This window comes from Orcinus orca, chromosome 5 (assembly GCF_937001465.1).
Source record: "Orcinus orca chromosome 5, mOrcOrc1.1, whole genome shotgun sequence".
In the NCBI taxonomy this organism is placed as follows: Eukaryota; Metazoa; Chordata; class Mammalia; order Artiodactyla; family Delphinidae; genus Orcinus; species Orcinus orca.
Window position 1 is genome coordinate 136,355,434 of NC_064563.1, and position 21,545 is coordinate 136,376,978.

Sequence of the window (21,545 nt, forward strand, 5' to 3'; positions counted from 1 at the left end):
TCAGTGGTGGAGAATCTTCTCCTTTATGCTATGGAGGTGGAGTGAATTTCATAAATTATTTTGAGGTTAGATTTTTCAAATGAGTAAGAGAGTTTAGATAGCATTTCAGAGATGTCCTGGATTCCCTGGCGGGAAGAGTTCTGAGCAAACAGATTGGATCTTCCAAAAGGATTTAGGATGAATTTTGGTGGCTACATTATATGATTTAAAGGGCTTTTGGTCATGTGTTAGAGGATGCTTTAAAAAGCACAGCTCCTGATGAGGCTGGTCCTATATCGTCATGTCATCATCAACTTATTGCCTAGCAAAGCCCTCATTTCCTGTGAAATTAAATCTAAATATTTAATTATCTCTCCAGAACTATTTAACTATCATTTAAAGGAAGCAAATCTTTAAAAATCTTGTAACTATTACAAGTAGAAGGGAAAAAAGGAAACTAAACGTCTATAAAGCAGATTTCCTTAGCTGGCAGAGAACTTCATTTAAAACGGGACCTGCCGTAGCTTCTGTGTCTTCTACAACAGGGTTGTCGTTCACTTTTGCAAAGTTAGAATATGGTCTTAACTTCTTCATTACACCATTTGAGGATTGCCCGAGATGCTTTCGGTTTAAAATCTAATGAGGGTTTCTTTTCTTTTTTTCATTTTCTCTTCCGGGCTCACCCAGCAGGGTGCCCAAATCTGATGATCTTCCTATTGTACGAAAAGCGTTGGCTCTTCACATCCATCATCAAGAATACTGATTCTGCCAGGAGGCTACTTTGAGATTCCTCTATTCATTCAAAATAACAAAGTCCAATCAAACTGTACAGACAAGACATACCTGGGTAACACAGTACCGCCATCCCCTAAGCAGGAAGAGACAAGCCATAGGGGCCCGAGGACCGGGAGAGAAACACAGACGATCAAAGTGAACGGGAGCCTGTGTGTCAGCACGGCTGCTCCCAGAGCCGTGTCTTTATTCACTCATCAGTATTGGGGAAGGACCTTCTGCACTTGGGAGGACTATGGGGCAAGAGAGGGGACTCTTCTTTGTTCTTAGGGGACTGACAAGAAGCAAGCCCGTCCTGTACTGGTGGGGGGTTTTAAGAAGCTGTTTTAACTTTTAAGTTTCCTTGGAGAGGGGAGAGAGGACAAGGCACACGAGAAGGGAGCGACTTCTGCTCATATCGGGGGCTGTTGGAGATACCAGGGCCTGAGCACATATTTGGAGGTGCTGGTTATATAGATCAGAGGTTTTTTGTTTAATTAAGTTTGAAAAAACGTGACAACTTTGTGGACTGGGTTGTACAGTGGTCAGCCATGTGGATTTTAAAGCCAGACCGCCTGCGTCCACGTGTGGGGTCTACCACTTAAAAGCTGCACTGTGGCTGGACTTCCCTGGTGGCATGGTGGTTGAGAATCCGCCTGCCAATGCAGGGGACACGGGTTCAAGCCCTGGTCTAGGAAGATCGCACATGCTGCGGAGCAGCCAAGCCTGTGTGTCACAACTACTGAGCCTGCACTCTAGAGCCCACGAGCCACAACTACCGAGCCCATGTGCCACAACTACTGAAGCCTGCACACCTAGAGCCCATGCTCCGCAACAAGAGAAGCCACCGCAATGAGAAGCCTGCGCACCGCAACGAAGAGTAGCCCCCGCTCACCACAACTAGAGAGAGCCCCCACACAGCAACAAAGACCCAATGCAGCCAAAAATAATAAATAAATAAAATAAATAAATTTATGAGGAAAAGAAAAGCTGCACTGGGCAAATCACTTAGGCTTTTTTGCCTTGCCTTCCAGAGCTACACAGCAGGTATAAGGGATTATCCACTTCATGTTGTTGTTGTGAGGATTATATGAGTCAGTTCATGTAAAGTGCTTAACACCGAGACCCTTAGGAAGTACTGAGTACGTGTTTGCCGTAACTACTACTGAGTCCACCTCATTCACTTTATCCACTGAGGCTGAGTTCTGTGTGCTCAAGGCCTCACAGCTGTTCTCTGCTTGTACTGCCCTTGCAATCTTTGGATGAATCGTATTCATCCTTCGGGTCCCAGCTAGGAAGCTCACATCCTCCCGGATGCCCTCCAGGCTAGGACCCCTGGTCATAGATTCCCCAGCACCTTCTACTTTGATTTCCAAACACTTTTCACAAGATAACTGGCTTGTTTGCTATCTGTCTTCTGCAAAGGCCACCATATAGCCCAGCGCCCAGCCCAGTACTCACACAGAGAGACTTTGTTGGATAAATGAAGGGAAACTGAACGGATACAGTTAGTGTCAGAGTTAGCACTGGGATGGAAGCTTTTGGTCACCCATTCATGTTCTTTCTGGAATATTCCATATTCTCCCTGGAATTTTAAGGGAGTTTCTTCATTGACTTCATACCAATTTGTTTATTTTTCAGGTCACAATTTGTAGAGTGGCATCTTTTTAGTGAATGACCAGCTCTTTCATTTTATAAACAGAATTTGTTTCCGGAGCATTGTAGGAACTCAATAAAGGTTTCATTTTGAATAAATAAATCAGGTACATGCTTAACAAATTGTTCTTATGTTTTACCAAATTGCCCATCTTGTAAATAAATCAAAGATTAAAAAATCATTTGGTTTTAATACAGTGCTTCTGAAGATAAAACCTAATCAAAAACGAAAACAGAAACACCTCTTGTTCACGGCAAAATGCTTAGTGCCTTGGGGAGTTATGTGCTTTTCTGGAATGCTTTATTCTTAGCTTATGACTGAAATCCATCTTGTGGCCATCTCCACAGGTACAGCGTTCTCCCCCAGACCTAATCCTCTGTGGGTTTGGTCCAGGCTCCCCACCTCCTGCCCAGGCCCCTTCTCTCTGACCTTTCCTTCGAGGGCTCATGCCCCCCAGTACTGTTTGCTTATCACCAAGTGAACCACTTAAGTCTTTCCTGGAGTCTCCCCATTCACTTTGTCTTAGAACCTTTAACTTCATATCCTCCCCTGGCCATACCAGCCTCTCACCTCTTACCTATTAGTGGTTGCTCAGCTGAGAGTGGCCCATTTTCTCATTTCCGCCGTGAATGGCCCTGTCAGGTGGCCCTTCTCATGACGCCATTTTCCAAAGAAGAATCAGAAGCCCAGAGAGTTTATGTAACTTGCCCAGGGCGGCTCAGCGGGTCAGTGAGAGAGACCCAGCCTCCAGAGCCTGTCTCCTTCCCTCCCCAGGCTGCCGTGTTGGACCAGGCCTTGCTCAGCCCCTCCACCCTGAGCCTTCGCCAGCTCTTTCCCAGCTCCCCCATGTCTCCCTCTGTCCTCTTCTCCCTTCCCTGGAAGCCTGGCAGCCTCCAGTTTATGCCCCTCAGTTCCTCACTTTCATCTTGGGTCTCAGCCCTGAGTGGCCCCTGGAGGATCTCGAGTTTCCCGCCCCTCAGTTTAGGCCCGGGGTCTGTTAGAGGCCCGACCTTCCACCCTCACTGCATGGCCAGGTGAGGCCCAGGGGAGAAACTCTTCCTTCATTCCCATCCCGGTATTCTGGAAGCGTGTGTGCGCAGATGCACACAGACACACGTACACACGAACACGTGTGCTCGCACACACGTGGGTGTGCGTGCAACACATATTCACACACATGCAGTCTCATACGAGTACCCATGCACGGATGTGTGCTTTTCCCGTAAGCATGCACACCCACATTCCCGCTCTGCAGCGTCCTGGCGGTCCTGGCCCTCCCCTCCCCCATGGCGCCCCAGGACCCTGTGTTTGTTATGGCAACAAGGCCCTCCCCTCCACCCCTCAGTCTGGGAGGGCAGAGTTCCTTGTGGCCAGTCTCCAAATCTTAGAGATTATCATCTTTAAAGAAATGCAAGGAACCTCTGGGTGGGTGGGCGGGCAGGGGGAGGGGTGCTTGGTAGCCTGTGGGTGAACCTTTAATTATTAGCTGCGGCCTGTTCGAGCTTGTTCTTTTGAAATAACCTAGAACAAAGGGCTGGTGATTAGGGCTGTCCCCTTGGGCCTTCTCTCAGTCTCTGGAAGGATGCCTACCCACCCCCACTCCCCACCCCCAAACACTGTAGGGAACAGGACCCAATGTTTGGTCTGCCGAGGGCCACCATGATGAGTCCCACTGGGCATTTTTCCTGGAACTGCCCAGTGACTAGAGACGGGTCCAGAAGCATCTGAGCCTGCACTCTGGGCTTGGCTGCCTCATGCTTTGCCAAAGGCCACTTCACTGGCTCCTCTCCTTTGTTCCTAAGACACACCATTGCCACTCCTGTCCCCCAGCACTGTCCTAGTCAGTGGATCCTCCACCTGTGCCCCATCCCCTTTCTTGCTTGTCCTGACTCCTCTTGGAAGCCCCTTTGGCCAAGGAAAAGCTATTTCCTGTCCATGCAGGGACCATTTTCTTTCCTTCCCTTTGGCTTTCAGTTGCAAGTTCACACCACCTCATGTTTGCCAGACACAGAGAGGAACTTCTCACACTGCAGGACGGGAGGAAGAGCCCTCCACTTCTCTCTCGTCTCCACAAAGTGCTAAATCCGATCAAGGACCATAAATATGAAATTGAGCATTACCCCATCATCAAGTGCAAACCAGTCAGCTGTCAGAACCTTCCTTCCCATCTGACAGATCTGACACTTAACACAGACAAATATTTTGCTTTCGGGATGGAGCTAAAAACCATGCTTTTCACATGGACCATGGGGGAGGTTTTCTGGATTATAGAGGCCTGCCAGTGTGTGCGTGTGTGTGTGTGTGTGTGTTTCTGTGTATTATATATTTAAGGTACATTGTGATACACTAACACTAAAACCTTGTGAATAAGTTCATCCTTCTTTTATTACTCATGTAGTTATCTTTCAGTTTTTGGCCTTTGGGGTCATATGTTGAGTAGCTGGGCAGAGGGTCTGAGTGGCCCACTGTGCTGAATGGATTCATAATTAACTTCAGGTGGTAAGGATGCTCCACAGTGAACATCCCGAATGACGTACTTGGCGGTAGCCATAGCATTCCTAGTACTGATCTCCTAGGAAGGGAGAAAATATCCAAGAGCTACTTAAAAAATTAATAGATTTTTTTTTTTTTTTTTTTGCGGTACACGGGCCTCTCACTGTTGTGGCCTCTCCCGTTGCAGAGCACAGGCTCTGGACGCGCAGGTTCAGCGGCCATGACTCATGGGCCCAGCCGCTCCACGGCATGTGGGATCTTCCTGGACTGGGGCACGAACCAGCGACCCCTGCATCGGCAGGTGGACTCTCAACCACTGCGCCACCAGGGAAGCCCTAGATTTTATTTTTAAAAGCAGTTTTAGGTTTACAGAAAAATTGTGCAGAACTGCAGAGTTCCCACCTCCCTTCTACATCGTTTTCCCTATTATTAGTATCTTATGATAGTGTAGGACATTGGTTACAATTGGTGAACCAATATTGATACATTCTTATTAACTAACATCCACAGTTTACATTAGGGTTCATTAGGGTACCTAGTACATTAGGATACTCTTTGTGTTATACATTCTATGGGTTTTGACAAATGCTTGATGTCAGGTAGCCACCATTATAGTATACAGAATAATTTTACCACCCTAAAAAAATGTGTTCCACCTGTTCATTCTAGCCCTCCTCCTGCAACCTCTGGCAACCAGTGATGTTTTTCACTGTCTATAGTTTTGTCTTTTCCAGAATTTGGAATCATACAGTATGTAGTATGTTCATACTACTTTCTTTCATTTAAAAACATGCATTTAGGGTTCCTCCATGACTTGATAACTCATTTCTTCTTACGGCTGAATAATATTCCATTGTCTGAGATGTCCCCCAATTTGTTTATCCATTCACCTTCTGAAGGATATCTTGGTTGCTTCCAAGTTTTGACAATTACGAATGAAGCTGCTGTAAACATTCGTGTCCATAAGTTTTCAACACATTTGGGTAAATACCTAGGCTAAAATGACTTTTTAAAATATGATTGTGGACCCTTTTTTCCTAAAGAGTCAGAAGGAAAGTCTTCTTCTCCTCTTTCTATTTAAATCTCCAAAGACAAAGCAGGAGGTGGAAATAAAGCCAAAAGAGGTTGAATGTTCCCTTCATTTGTGTAGATTAAGTACATTGATCTGGGCAGATACCGATGTAGCTACCTTTCCATTAACTAGTCATGGAGGCAGTTAGATTCGTTATCACTGAAATCCTTGACCAAAGGGTATGGGTAAACAAGCCATTAACCAAGTTTGTTCTGAGCATTTTTCCTAGGGGTTGTGGGTGGCTATGGGATGCAATGGGTGAAACGAAAAAGAGATTTCATTTTTCTCATTTTGCCTAATAATTACATTTTAATGCCTTCTCCCCTGGTTATATGACATTTTCCCGGTTTTAAAAGTGGGCTTTTTTTTTTTTTCTTCTACATTTTTCTCGTTTTAGCCTTCTATTTATATCATTCTTCTAATCGCTGTGGTTGTTCTCTGGGCTTTTGTGGCCCCAGAATTATCCAGCTTAGTCTTATTACTCTCGACAGTTGCATTCTTTTCCCTCGCCTCTTTAAGCTGTTTTTCTTTATAGTATTTGTTCTGAACCAAATTTCTCCTTTAATGCCCTAGTGTGGCTTCCATGCTTCCCCGGGAAAGAGGTTTAATTTTGCTGGAAACAAACTGTGGCTCTCCTTTAGATTAAAATAATGCTGCTGCTTTATAATCAGTTTTCACAGAATCACAGTTTGGGCTACTGCTGGCACACTGTTTTTCTGAGTCTGTGCAAGTGGCTGGGAATTACCGTATATGCTTGAATATAAGGGTGCTGCCTTCTGTCCCCATCCTCTTCAGGAAAGAGGAGGTGCCTTACAGAGTGCTTGCAAAGTCTCTGAGAGTATGGGGGCACAATCTCCATTTCTTTATTTTCAACAACAAAGGACCAGTTAACCTTGACCTGACTCACTGAGGACTTTGGGAACTCTAGAAGTCACCTGAGGAAACCAACAGAAGGGGAGGCATTTTGCGTGGCTTTAATAATAACTTCTAAAGAGATATGACTCACAATTGTGATAGTTTGTGAGACCACTCTAAAATCGATTCACTCAGCAGATAATTTATAGAGATTTTAAATGGGCTCTTGTTATTTAAATGACTTGGGATAATATTTCCGGCAAGCACGCGTCACAGACAGATTCGAAAAGTGCTTTATCTCAAATATCCAATCAACTTAAAGATCATCTTACACTGGAAACAGCGGGCGATGATTCTGCTGAATTACCTGAAGCAGGATTCATCCTGCCCCTGCCTGCCACAGGTTTGAATGAAATTGTGTCATAAAATGTGAGGGTGTGGGAACAATATTTCTACAATTAATTATGTTAAGATGATAGTATATGCTCTTAACTAGGAAGGTGCAGCTTCGTAGGTCAATAGTATAAATAGTCATTTGATAATTTCATTGCATTTCTAAAATTTATATATTTGTGTTTTCCAAAAACCCTTCTGAGGGGCAGGGTCCTCCCACTGGGAAAGTGTGGAGGAACATCTTGCACTGGGGGTCACCCTGCATTTGGACATATGTGACATCTTTTAAAGCCTGGCACAGTTTTTCCAAGTGTATCGTTTCATTTGAATTGAAGTGCAGGTATACAGTTCTTCCCGTTGGTGGTGCATGTGGATTAGAGACTATCGATTTACCTTCCCCAGCTGCCAGGTTCAACGCAATCTCCCTTATTCAAGTGTCCAGCCTTAAGGCTACCGGCCACCTTCCAATTTTGAAATCCCCTGGTCACTGTTTAGAGCCCACCTTTTTCTGCACTTGACTCCTTAACTCTTCTCGTCTTGAAATGCTGCCCTTTTGTCGTCCTGGGCCAATACTTCCCCGACTCTTCCTTCCCAGCCAGCTCTGAATGTCGGTGTTCCCACCAGCATGTCGTCCTTGGTCTTTTCACCCTCATTCTCTACCCTCTCCCTGGGCATCTCATGTCCTTTCCAGGCTCAGCTTCTACCCATACTGAGGTTGAAAATCGGTAGTCTGTAGGCTGGATCTTGCCTGCAAGGTTGGCCCACGCACTGTGATTGTTACTGTTGTTTTAAATGTGAATTTGTTGCCAACATTTAAAAAACTGGGATCGAATCTAGATTTCTGGCTTCTCTTGGGAAGCAGGATGAGGTGGCAGTGCTGGGACCAAGCTGTGAGACACTGTCCCCGTTAAATGGGACACTTTTGCTCTCCTGGCTACCACGGTCCTAGCAACTGCTGCCCCCCTTGCCTCTGCACTTTGAAGAAGTGCTATCAGTTGCCATTTTTGCTTATCATGACCACACTATTCTAGTCCTAACGATAGAGATAAGAGGACAAAAATAATCCTATTGGCCATGTCTCTTTTCAGAAGTGGGAAAATAAAAGCTGGACCAAGAATGCTGTGTTTCAAAACGATGGAAGGAATCATTTTGTGTGTGTATAGAAGGGAAGAATATTCTTACCTATTTAATGTTCATGGTGTGTCTGAATTGACAGGCTGCAACTTAAGAGCTCATAGTCGTTGACATAGATGGTTTATACTTTCGCCTGTGTTTTTTCCTTCTGAAATCCCAAACGATCTCTTTGGTAATGTAGATTCATTGGTATTTGCTGAGTATGGAATGTGCAAAGGTACTGGGGCATAGTGGTAAGCAAGGCAGACATGTTTCCTGCCTTCAAGGGGCTTACAGTCAGCTTGTACAGATACCACAGGCCCCTCACACTCAGCATGACCCTGGGTGCATTTCTCCCTCCCACCTTCTGAATCATCTCAGTGTCCATGATCAAAGTCACCCATCTGATTAGCAATCTTCATTCCATCTGCAAACTTAATTTCCTTTGGTCATGTAATGTTAACATATCCTTGGGCATAATACCAAGGATTAGGACCCTGACATCTTTGGGGTCTACTTTTCTACCCACCATAATAGCTGATTGCTAAATAGATTAATGTATTATCACTTGCCAATTTGTGGATTGGGCTCCAAGCATGGAGGTTGTAGGACCGATAATTATGTTAGCTTTCCATTTTTTTTTTAAAAAACTGTTTCCCTGAATCTTCCTTACTCTGGTGGGTTTTGCTCACCGTCTCACAAACATGTGGCCACATTTGTATTTCCCTGACTGTTCTAACAGTGCCTGCCTTGAGTGATGCTTCCACTGTCTCCCGGTCTTAATAACTTCCAAGTTTCAGCTTTGGTCCCATTTCTTTTGGAAGCTTATTTGTTCTGCCCTTCCTGCTCCCCATCTTATCTGAAATCCTTTAGCTTTTTCAGTCTGCAGCAATTACTTATATCATGTTTTATAAATATTTACTTATTGATTGTGTGAGTTTTGGCAGAAAGCCTTATGGGTTGGTTCAAAGTGGCTCTAAAACAGTTTGTTTCCCTTCAGAAGCAAAATGTCATTCCACTATTTCAAGTGCTTATCTGAAATGTTGTATGGTTTTGTTTATTTCAGAGACTTGAAGATAGAAAACTTGCTGCTAGATGAAGACAATAATATCAAGCTGATTGGTATGACTTTTTTTTTAAAGCAAGATTATCCTTTAAGTGCTGTGTTATCAATTCTCAGTTATTTGTTTCTGACTTTGAAAATTATCATGATCTATCTCTAATCCCCAGACAATACTTCTAGTTCACCTCCTTTTACCTGCAACATTTAACAATGGTTTTGAAAAAGAAAATTAATTTGAATAATTTAGACATAAAACATGTTCTTAGGATTCTTCAAACTTCTGCTTCTCTGTTAAGTCAGATGGAGCTGAACTTTTATCGGGGTTCTTTTTATCTGAATTCACGAGAACGCTTCTTAAAAATAGTGGAAAATAGTTTGGTTCAGAAATGCTGCCCTTACCTTGGCCGTGCCTTATTTTACTTTTCAGTGAATGTAGAGGCACTGAAATAAGGGGGAATGTGACCTACCTTCTCATTTTAATATCTTTAGCCAAGCCCTATAGTACACTGATGGTCGTGCAAAGAGAAATCCCCACAGAGGGATCCTTTAGAGGTCTGTCCCAATCAGAAGGAGGTTCCAGGATGGAGTGAATCATAATTGGTTCACAAGTCAGGGTCCAGAAGAGAATCCATGGCTTATTCTCTAGAATTTCTGCTTTTGTTTGCCTGTCTTGTTGCTCTTGGCAAAATCTCAGGGCATCATTTTTCCACCCAGATTTTAGCATCATCTTTTATTCCTTTCTTTCTTTTCCCACCTCAAGTGCAAGTAATTTCTTCCACCTCAATGGCTTGAAAAAACTTTATATTAGAAGAAAAGAGAAGGATCAATAGAACTTTGTGAATTTTTTTTTTTTTTTTTTTTGCGGTACGTGGGCCTCTCACTGTTGTGGCCTCTCCCGTTGCGGAGCACAGGCTCCGGACGCGCAGGCTCAGCGGCCATGGCTCACGGGCCCAGCCGCTCCGCGGCATGTGGAATCTTCTCGGACTGGGGCACGAACCCCTGTCCCCTGCATCTGCAGGCGGACTCCCAACCACTGCGCCACCAGGGAAGCCCAAACTTTGTGAATTTTAACTTTTGTACCCAAGAAGGAAATTTTGTTTGTCAAATACTGAAAACCATCTCAAGACTTTCTAAAACATATCATTCAAGTGACCAATTATATTCTTTGGGAGTCCAGTTGGCTTCCAACCCAGTAACAGTCAAGAGGCTGCAAGGGACTCCAGACCCCTTGGCTGCGCGATTAGGCACCACTGACAGGTGTTGTTAAATACACCCATTATTAGGAGATTAACAATTAAGAGGAAACCAGTTTTTTTTCCCCAAAGATTTTATAGGAGGTATTGTTAAAAGATTCCTGGATGATTCAAAGAATTTTTTTTTAAATCAGATTGTTTTACTACTGCATTTGAGTTGTCCTGAGGGCCAAATGCAGCAGCGCTAAACAAGGCAGACATTGAAATGCCTGCAGGATGTCTTTCTGGTCCTGGTTTCCAGGATCTGCGGCATTAAACAAAGGCATGTCCTGGTGAGGGACGGAGGAAAGGAGATTGTTTTTTAGGTTCCCTGGCAGGGTGACCTGGAACTTGTCTTTGGCAAGTGTGTAGGTGACAGTCACAGAGTTGCCCTAAAGCTGCAGAGATTGTAAGAGAACAGGTTGTGTGAAGGCTGGATGTCCATGACCGTACGAGTAAGAATAATTCACTTCCCCTGCGCACCGTCTATACTGAGGCTGGTAATTCCAGCAAAGAGCAGGCCACCGGCAGGGGGTCTCCCTACCCACCCAGCATCCCCTACACTGTTTCTTCCCTTCACTTTGCCTCCCTGTCTGCCCCTGTGCTTGCTTTCCCTTCTCTCTCTTCAAAGAGAGATAGCCCTAGACGACCATTTGTGAGAGTATACAGTGTTGAAAAGCACAGATCTTTTCGTTGCTGAGAAGATCCTCGAAGAACCAATCTCTGTCCACAGCAGATGCATTTAATAAGTAGCTCACAGATTGGCTGCATAATAAACTCTCTTAGAGGAGACCTGTACAAGTAAGATGAAGACAGGATGGACCTAAATTAGAGCCCACAGTTGCCTTGGGATGAGAGGTGGACCCTTTGGATACCAGGGACCATTTTACTCAATCATCATCTCCCAGCTTGACAAATGCTGGATTGGTACCCACGCAGGGATTTCAGCTCATCCAGACAAAATGGGCCATGTCAGAAACTGGAATTCCCAAAATGGCTGGAAAAGAGGCTCTGATAATTAGATGTCCCTTTGTTAGAACTTTTCACTTGGCGCCTACTTCTCTCATGATCCGCTAAAACCAAACTCCTAATGGAAGGAGACATTATGCCATCCCAGAGGGCAGCTGGGAATTGCGTTTTGTTTAGCAGAATCTGTGTTTCCTCATTTTTTTCATAAAGAGGAGGCCGAAGGAGGGGAGGGAAGATGCTGGAGGCAAGGAAGGCCCAGTGTCTTGTGGGTTTTCTTGCCCCTGGGTTGGGCAATTTGGATCAAATGTCTCTACAACTGTCCTTTTGCAACTTGAAAGTCCTTTGAACCTTTTCTTCAAAGGAATTACCTAGTTGTTTATTCAAAGGTTGATTATAGCTATTACCATTTTCTCTTAATAGTTTCTCTTTGAAATAATCTGATTTAAATAAATTTACTTAAGCCATGTAAGCCATGTTTCAAGTTAACTAGAATTAGCTGGAATGAGATTTGATTTAATCAGGATCCTTCCCCCGCACCCCCTTTAAAAAAAAAAAAAGCAGTTTGATGTTTTTAGTTTAGTATAATCTTAAAATGTATCAGCCACAACTTAAAACGGTTTTGCACTTCAGTTTTCCAAAACAGCGTTCATTTGGACGACGTCTTTTCAAATTCATTGTGTAGCTCCCAGAAAATTGAGTGATAATTGGCTTATGCGTTTACCAAATCTAATTGCGGCAGACCCATGTGACATTACTGGGAGGCCAACTTCTCCCTAGTTTCACAATTCTAATTATAGGCATATGTGTAAAATTTTAATAATTACAGTTATGAATGTGAAACATATTAGTTATTTCTCTACAATATATTTTAAATTAAACCCTTTCGGCTAGGTCAACATAACTCACTTAAAATGTAGATTTTATCTTCTCCATTCCCCAGATCCTCTTCTTATTTATCTTCTTGAAACTTAAGACAAGGCAAGACGCTGTGTGCACAAGCTTGCCTGGGAGCAAAGGGGGTGATCTGGTCTCTTATCTCCCCTCCCCTGCCCTCTTTTAAGATCAAGCACTTTGTTGTAGACCCCAAGTCAGGAGGTGAGGGAGTAATTGAAGGAGTTGTGGGTTTTTTTGTTTTTTTGTGTTTTTTTTTGCAGTACGCGGGCCTCTCACTGTTGTGGCCTCTCCTGTCGTGGAGCACAGGCTCCGGACGCGCAGGCTCAGCGGCCATGGCTCACGGGCCCAGCCGCTCCGCGGCATGTGGGATCTTCCCAGACCGGGGCACGAACCCACGTCCCCTAAATCGGCAGGCGGACTCTCAACCACTGCACAGTTAATGGAACCCCACGGAGATTCGAAAGGGAGGCTTTTAGTTTAGGGGCTCTTAGGAGATTGGGCCTCTAACATGACTGTTAAAGAAATTTTCCTTGAAATGTTGGCCCAGTTAATATGATGTGTATTCCATGGTGCTGCCTCTCCGTCTTACCGTAGTGGGTGATCTTTACACACTGGTTGTTTCCTTAAGTTTCCTTTGGGAATTTTAAACGCCATTCAGTTTAAAGCTCAATATGATTTTTCTACTTAGGATGCCCCCACTTCTCCTACTTCAGTGATACTACAGGGTGGGACCTGAGAGCAGGGCCCTCAGATCCTTTTGAACAGAGATCTCCTGCTAATCCAGGAGAGCCGTGGAGCCCCTGAAGGGCCTTTCTGGGCAGGTTACGTGCGGCCTGCTAGTGCAGGCTGGGCCGATGGGAAAAGAAATCGGGGCCTTTTGTCCCCCTATTTGTCAGGGTGGGAGTGGAAGAGTAGAGAGCAGAGGAAGAGAGGAGGAGGGAGATTAAGAGAAAGGAATAAAATCATATTTTAAAAAACTCCCCCAAACGAAAGAAGAGTCAAGTATGTGAACAGGCAGCATTCCTGGTTGGTTTCCTCACCCCAGTTTTGGTTCTGATTCTTCATTCGAATCTTGAGCTGAAGAGTTTGGGTGATCTTCAGAGCCTTGATGTGTTTTCAGAGCTCTGCCTGGATGGGGTTCTATTTATTTATTTTTAACATTTTATTTATTTATTTTTGGCTGCTTTGGGTCGTTGCTGCACGCGGGCTTTTTCAAGTTGCGGCCAGCAGGGGCTACTCTTCGTTGCCGTGTGGGCCTCTCATCGTGGTGGCTTCTCTTGTTGCGGAGCGCGGGCTCTAGGCACGCAGGCTTCAGTAGTTGTGGCATACGGGCTCAGTAGTTGTGGCTTGCGGGCTCTAGACTGCAGGCTCAGTGGTTGTGACACATGGGCTTAGCTGCTCCGCAGCGTGTGGGATCTTCCCGGACCAGGGCTCGAACCCATGTGCCCGGCATTGGCAGGCGGATTCCTAACCACTGAGCCACCAGGGAAGTCCTGGGGTTCTGTTCAGAAGCGCTCTTTCCTTATACGGCTTACACCAGCGACTGTGGGGAGAATTTTTGGTGGTTCATCTTTATCCGTGGTGTGTGAGTAGCTTCGCGGACTCATAGCACTGACTCACCCTGTGTCTCTCCTTTCCTGAGCTTTTCCGCAGCTTTCACGAGAGCCATGGCTTTGCAGGTGGAGACGTGTTAGCCTCAAGGAGAAAACAGTCAACGAAATTATATGTATATCTTGCCAGCTGAGAAAGTGCGAGGGTTTTGTTCCCGATGTGGAGCCTGTCTCTGACCACAGCCCCTTTCTGACTGAGCCCCGGGGGCTAAGCCTTCTGTTTGGGGACCAGAACCATAATATTTACATTGAAGTTCAAAGGAGGAGCCATGCTCTTAATTCTTCAATCAACGAAGATGGAGGAAAGATATCAGATGAGCACCTAACACTAACAGCCCTCTAATGACCTGTCAGTTACAGGATCTGTAAGATCAAAAGTAAACACAGCACAAAAGGCACAATGGACCCAGTATGGCTTTAGGTGCCTGGGCGCTTCTTTCTTCTTCCCCCCTGCCTTAATCATCCAGGACCAAAGCAATGCTAGGAGGTCATTTAGTCTAGTTCTCATTGCTATCTTTCTGGCGTTATTTTTCCGGCCAACACTCAGCATTGTCTAAATTGTTGAGTGTATTTTTCCCCCCTCGTCAAATCACCATATGTTGCCTCATGCATTAGGAGCATTTTTAAAAGACTTGCATGAAATGAAAGAATTCAGCCAAAAAAGTCAACTCTAACTGGTGGGATCGCATGTCACCTGGGGTGACACCAACACCAGCCAGAGAAAATCAATCTTCCTTCGGCTTTTTCCCACTTGGCCACTTGGAAGCCAGCAGGCTGACTCCAAGGACTTCTGCTCGTTTTCTCCTTCTGCCTTTAGTCCTAGAAAGCAAGCCTGTCTTTTTTTTCTGGATGACTCATTTCCAAGATTTGATGAAAATATGTTTTGGTTCAACATACTTTTTAGCTCTCGCTGGATTTGACTGTGAGGCCTGATAGAAAATGTTTCCAGTTCAGCAAGGGAACTTTTGTCTTGAGACCCATACCCAGAGGTTACGGTTCACAGCTGCTGGGTTTCCTTTTGGATGTGAAATGATGTGTTAGCCCGAGAGAATGTTTCCTTTCCTGCTGCTTCCCCCAACCCTCCCCCCTTTTTCATTTCCATGGTTTTCTAATTCAGGGCTGGTTTTGTCCTCCCCTCTTTGCAGACTTTGGTTTGAGCAACTGTGCCGGGATCCTGGGCCACTCCGACCCGTTCAGCACACAGTGTGGCAGCCCCGCGTACGCCGCGCCCGAACTCCTTGCCAGGAAGAAATACGGCCCCAAAATCGATGTCTGGTCCATGTGAGTTATTGAGCTTCTAAGACTGAATGCGCCCTCCTGCTGTCTCCGCTGTTCCCTTCTTATGAAATAACCTTTGAGTATTTGATGAGCATGAATTATAATTATAGGCTCTGGGATATATATGCAGTGATTCTTTGGGGTCCTGATTTCCACCTCTGTTCTTTCTGTCTTTTCTCCACCAACTGCCCGAAAGGCCTTTATCAAAATTCATTAACGTGCCGGAAGGGAAGAAAACAGAGCCGTGCCCTCGCCGAGATCACGTTCTGCTTTCACGAGTCACTCATATCCTTCCCCTGCTTGGAGTCTCCCAAAGCTTTTCACCAGCATCAGCGTAAATCCCAGCCTTGCTGCCTGGCCCCAGACCTCATGGGTCTGCCCACCTCTCCTGCCTCTGCACCTATCACCCCACCCTCTGCTCACGGTTCTTCACACATGTCAGCTTCTGTTTTGTCTTCCCCACCTCTGGGCTTTGCACTCGCTATTTCTTTTCTTTTATTGAAGTAGAGTTGGCGTATAATATCGTATTTGTTTCGGGTGTACAACACAGTGGTTCGACATTTATGTATATTACAAACTGGTCACCACAATAGGTCTAGCAACCATCTGTCACTGTGCAAAGTTATTGCCGTATTATTGACTATATTCCCTATGCTGTAGGTTGCATCTCAGTAACTTATTTATTTTATAACCGGAAGTTTGTGCCTCTTAATCCCCTTCACCTATTTTGCTCAAGCCCCCCCCCATCCCCCTCCCCCCTGGCCAGCACTCGCTGTTGGTTTTGCCTGGAATGCCATTTCCCAGCTCTTTGAATGGCCCGTCCACTCCCACATTCCAGTGTTAGTCCAGTGTCACCACTGCAGAGTCCATCTCTTGTTCCGGGGATGCCAGCACCTGGCACAGAGCCTGGGCTGGAGAGGGTTGGAGGGAGGGAAGAAGGAAGGTAGGAAAGAAGGAACGAAGGAAGCTAACTGTCCCCTTTGCTCCTCAGGACAACCTGTGAGGCCGGCTCTTACCCTCTTTTACACAGACAGGAGGGCAGCTCTGTGGTTAGAGTGGCCCAGAGCCACCCAGCCTGTAGGTGTGGGAGCTGCGCTTTGCACTCAGGGCTCTTCACGCCTCAGCCTGAGCTCCCGGTTCCTCCCCTCTCTCCAGAGGATGTGTGAAGGCTGCAGGTAGAGAGGGTGCCGTGTGCTGCTGACTTGCTGGGGGCCACTGGGGTAGGGGGGAGTGGCAGAAGGAAGCAGAGGCAGAGGATACCTTCTCTTTGAGGTGTGCTGGGTGGTGTGACTGGCAATGCTAATCCCAGACTCTTTTTATACTGTGCCCAGATGGGCCTCAGAATCCTTCTCAACACAGCCCTCCAGGCAGCCAACACCAATGGATCAGAGTCAATACACAGGTGAAATCCATTCTTGGTGTCATAAGTGTCTGGTACGTAATCTGCCCTTAATAAGTATTTACTTATTAATGGGTGAATATGAAAGTTTGAGTCTATAATCATTCTCTCTCCTTAACAGTTAGGGTACGTATTTAGGCTAAATGGCAAGCTTTCAGAGGGATGATTTGTGTACAAAAAAAATAAAATGTGGAGAATGGGGAGTCTGAAAGACCAGGGGTTCAGGGGTGTCACGTAACTGTGGTGACAGGCAGTGGGGTGGGCGACATAGTGATCAAAGGGAAAGAGAGGTTGGAGAAGAGGTGACAGTTTGCTCTTGAGGTCCTGCTCTAGAGGGGACTGGATAATACAGTGTCGTCCCTGGTTGTCATGGTGATGAAGCTCAGCCTGTGTGAGAGGGACCCTTTCTGGCCCGTGAGTAACAAAGCAGGCATCTCCGCAAAGTCTAGAACTGCTGGTAGAAGGAAGGAAGGAAGGAAGGAAGGCAGGAAGGAAGAAGCCAGGGGATTGTCAGAGCTGTAGGAGAGCGCCTGGCCTTATAACCAGCCTGGGGTCACTCGTCCCCTTGTGCTAACACTAAGATGGGGACAAATCATTTATCCTGTGTGGGGAAATACAAAGGAAAATGAAAAGCACAGGCTGCAAAAGACAGCACCATCTGAGGGTCAGTATTAAGCTCGGACTTTGTTCCTACCTCTTCTGAGTCCCTTGACGTGGGAAAGGAATCCACATTTAGTGACCACAGATGCTCCACTTCTTAGTTTTGGGGCCCCATGATTAAAATAAAGGGACTTGGGACTTCTCTGGGGGCACAGTGGTTGAGAATCTGCCTGCCAATGCAGGGGACACGGGTTCGAGCCCTGGTCCGGGAAGATCCCACATTCCGTGGAGCAACTAAGCCCGTGCACCACAACTGCTGAACCTGAGCTCTAGAGCCCGCGAGCCACAACTACTGAGCCCGCGAGCCACAACTACTGAGCCCACGCGCCACAACTACTGAAACCCGCATGCCTAGAGCCTGTGTTCCGCAACAAGAGAAGCCACCACAATAAGAAGCCTACGCACCGCAGTGAAGAGTAGCCCATGCTCGCCGCAACTAGAGAAAGCCCGCGCGCAGCAACGAAGACCCAACGCAACCAAAGATAAATAAATTAAAAAATAAATAAATAAAATAAAATAAAGGGACTTGGTCCATTGCCACCTGCTGTGTCGCCATCCATCCAGTGATTCTACCCAGAAGTAATGGTGGCCTCGGAGGAGGGCAGGTAAAGGGGAAGCTGCAGGAGGAATGGAGATGACCCGAGACCAGGATGCCTGGACTCTCGCCTCCCGCCTCCACCCTGGCTGCTGGCCTGGTGGGGCTGTGTCTGGGGCAGCTGGACACTTCTTTGCTAACCTCCATTTAATCGCATTTTTTTCCAGAAGATGATGTGCAGCTGAAAGTCTCCTGAAAGCTCTAATAGGGCCAATATTCTTAGTCATGATACCATCAAGTAATGTATGTCAAAGCCTTTGATAAACGGTTAGACACTTTACAGACACTGGGCTTCAGCTGATCACAGCAAAGCTCTGGAGGCCCGTGTGGGATGCGTCCAGGTAGACCAGAAACCGCAGCCCCTTGAGTCCCTGTTCTGGTGCCCTGAGGTGGGGAGTTGAGGTGGAGTAAATTCTTACCCTTGCTCAGCTACAAAGGGTCATGTTTCATTCCTTCTTAGAAACAAGGTTTCCCCAGAGCAGCTCTGTGTTAGCTGACACTCTGGAACATTCCCTAGGGGATGAGACCACATGACCCACACCTAATTCACAGGGATGGTATAAACTCGGCCCTTTTTAGAAGCTGTTGATAAAGCTTGAAAAACAAAAGGAAGCTATGTGAGCCCTATATTGGCTTACTAGAGATTTGTTCATTCAGCAGGTATTTGTGGAGTCAGGCCCTGTGCCGAGTTCTGAGTGCACAATGGTCCGTCCTGCTCCTGTAATGATCACTGTTAACCCTCACATACCTCCCACCGAGTGACGAGCAGCGTTCCAAGGGCTCTGCGAGTTTTAGCTCATCTCGTCTGCCTCACAGCGCTTCAAGGGAATGCTTTGTTGTCCCACTTTACAGATGAGGACACTGAGGCATGAAGAGCTGAAGGCACTTGCGCAGATAACACACACAGCTGGTGTGCGATCAAGCCAAGATGGACTGAGGGGGTTTGACTCTGGAGTCTGCCTTTCGTCATCACCCTCTACTGTTTCTACTATGTTATACTTCCTCTTGTAGGGTTTACAGACTAGTGGGGCAGACGGACAATTTTTTAAAAAGCTGTAAACTCAGTGCGGTAATGGCTGTGGAAGAAGTGGGCGGGATGCAGGGAACAAGGATGGGGGTGGCCTCTTGAGACGACCTCAAAGCCAAATCCTAAGTATGAGAAGAATCAGCTATGGGAAGAAGAAGGTGTGGGAGAAGGCTGTAGGCAGACGGAACAGGATGTGTGAAGGCTGTAGAGTGGGAAGGGGTGGGAAGGGGTTTGAATTTTGCCCTAAAGGTAGTGAGAGACTATTGGACAATTATAAGCAGGTGGGTAACAAAAAGTTATGGATTGAATTGTGTCCCTCCAGAAAAAGGTATGTTGGAGTCCTAAACCCCAGGACCTCAGAATATGACCTTACTTAGAGATTGGGTCTTTAATGAGCTAAATGAGGTCATTAGGATGGGCTGTAGTCCAATATGATTGTGTCCTCACATAAAGGGGAAATTTGGACACAGAGAGAAGACTATGTGACAATGAAAGCAGGGATCAGGGTGATGGATCTAGAAGCCAAGGAACCCCAGATGGCCAGCAGACCACCAGAGGCTCAGGGAGCAGCAAGGAACAGATGCTCATTCACTGCCCTCAGGAGACACCAACACTGCCACCACCTTCATCACAGACTCTGTGCCTCCAGAATTGTGAGATTTCCTTTGTTTAAGCTCTGCAATCTCAGGAAAGGTGAAAGGTGAGTAAAAACTCACCACTCCAGATCCCAGGAGCCATTCTCCTTCCCAGTGAATCAAGTGCGCTAATTGACAAGTGAAACGGACTAGCTGAAGTCTTGGTCACCCCTCACAGCCCCCCAGCAGAGGTCACCAAAAGGTCAGACCATATACCGAAGTCTCAGTCCTTGCTGTTCCCCGTACATTATTGGCTGCATGAAAACCAGAAACAAAAGAAAACCACCAACATGTAGAATTTCATTCACATAATGGTGGGAGAGTCCCTGGAGCAAGAGAGGACAAGCCTTGGTGCAGAAGCACTTTTCAAGATGCCTCTGTGTTACCTTTTCTCATGTCTCTTTGGGCAAAGTAGAGTGCATGGCCAAGCCCAGAGTCAAGAGGAGAGATAGATTCCACCCCCTGATGGGGGAGTAGCAAGGAATTTGTGGCCTTTATCTTTTTTTGTTTGTGTGTTTTGCAATTGAACATACTTATCTACTCCTATGGACAAGTGTGTTCCCCCCCAAATTCATATTTTGTAGCCGTAACCCCCAGTGTGATGGTATTTGGAAGTGGAACCTTTGGCAGGTCATGAGGGTGGAGCCTTCATGATGGCATTGGTGTTCTTTTAAGAAGAACTTGCTCACTCCCTGACATGTGAGGACACGGGGAGAAGGTGGCTGTCTACAAGACAGGAAAAGAGACCTCCCCAGAACCTGGCCACGTTGGCACCCTGATCCAGACTTCCAGCCTCCAGAACTGTGAGAAAATAAATTTCTGGTGGTTAAACTACCCTGTCGGTGGTATTTTGTTATGGCAGCCCAAGCTGACCAAGATACCTGCTTATAGGTGACCTAGAAGTCTCACCTGAAAACAAATAGAGCATGTCAGGAGGCACGGTGCTGAGAACAAATGAGGATGCCCAGCTGGGTTAAATTCAAGAAGGCATCAGAGGAGCCTTTAATCTGCTCCTGAGGGATGACATGGAGTTTGCCAGATGGAGAAAAGGAGGGGAAACTTTCCAGGCGGAGGGAACAGCCTGTTCAAAGGCGGGAAGTTGTGAAAAGTCTGATTCCTCTTGCTCTTAATCTTGGAGAAAACAAAACTTCAGAACCTTCCTTGAGAGATTAATTTTCCACTGCTTTGGGATGTTTGTGTCTGAGACACTGGTTAGGTTTCTGTTTGGTGCCCACGACTTTGCTGGCGGCATTGGAAATGGAAAACCCAAAGAGAATTTAATTTTAAAGGCTGTTTAAAAAGAGAGTGAAAGTGGGACCAATTTTCTCCCTGGGTCAGACACCAGTATTATAAAACATCCCTTTTATTGTTCTGAAAAAATAAAATGAAGAGTTTGCTTCCAAAATCAAAGCAAACTCCCATCTCCAGAGGTTTTTTTTGGACCTTGACAGAGGGATGGGGCCTTTCTTCAAGACTTCTGACACTGACTCAGGGAGAAAACCAGCTTGTCATTCAAGGAAAGCTTGGGAAAGAAAGCTCTTCCCCACAAATGGGGCCCCCAGGATCCTCCTCCTCTAGTGAATCAGGAATTAACAATGGAAATGGAAAAAGACGTGTGCCATCTTGGGGGACTCCCGTTATTTTCAATGGTCATTGTTTTTGTATTTGAACTATATATGAATACCTTTTTTTTTTTTTTTTTTTTTTTTTTTGCCGTACGCGGGCCTCTCACTGTTGTGGCCTCTCCCATTGCGGAGCGCAGGCTCCGGACGCGCAGGCTCAGCGGCCATGGCTCACGGGCCCAGCCGCTCCGTGGCACGTGGGATCCTCCCAGACCGCGGCACGAACCC

At 46.1% G+C, this 21,545-nt stretch overlaps 1 protein-coding gene across 1 annotated transcript in view; it reads left to right on the top strand.

Annotated features, from left to right (window-relative positions):
• The window catches only part of HUNK (hormonally up-regulated Neu-associated kinase), a 112,949-nt gene that overhangs the window by 49,456 nt on the left and 41,948 nt on the right, over positions 1-21,545 (top strand). Inside the window, exons 3-4 of the mRNA XM_004264511.3 lie at positions 9,400-9,455; positions 15,247-15,382. Of these exons, the coding sequence (XP_004264559.1) occupies positions 9,400-9,455; positions 15,247-15,382 (192 nt within the window). The remainder of the gene's footprint in view (positions 1-9,399; positions 9,456-15,246; positions 15,383-21,545) is intronic.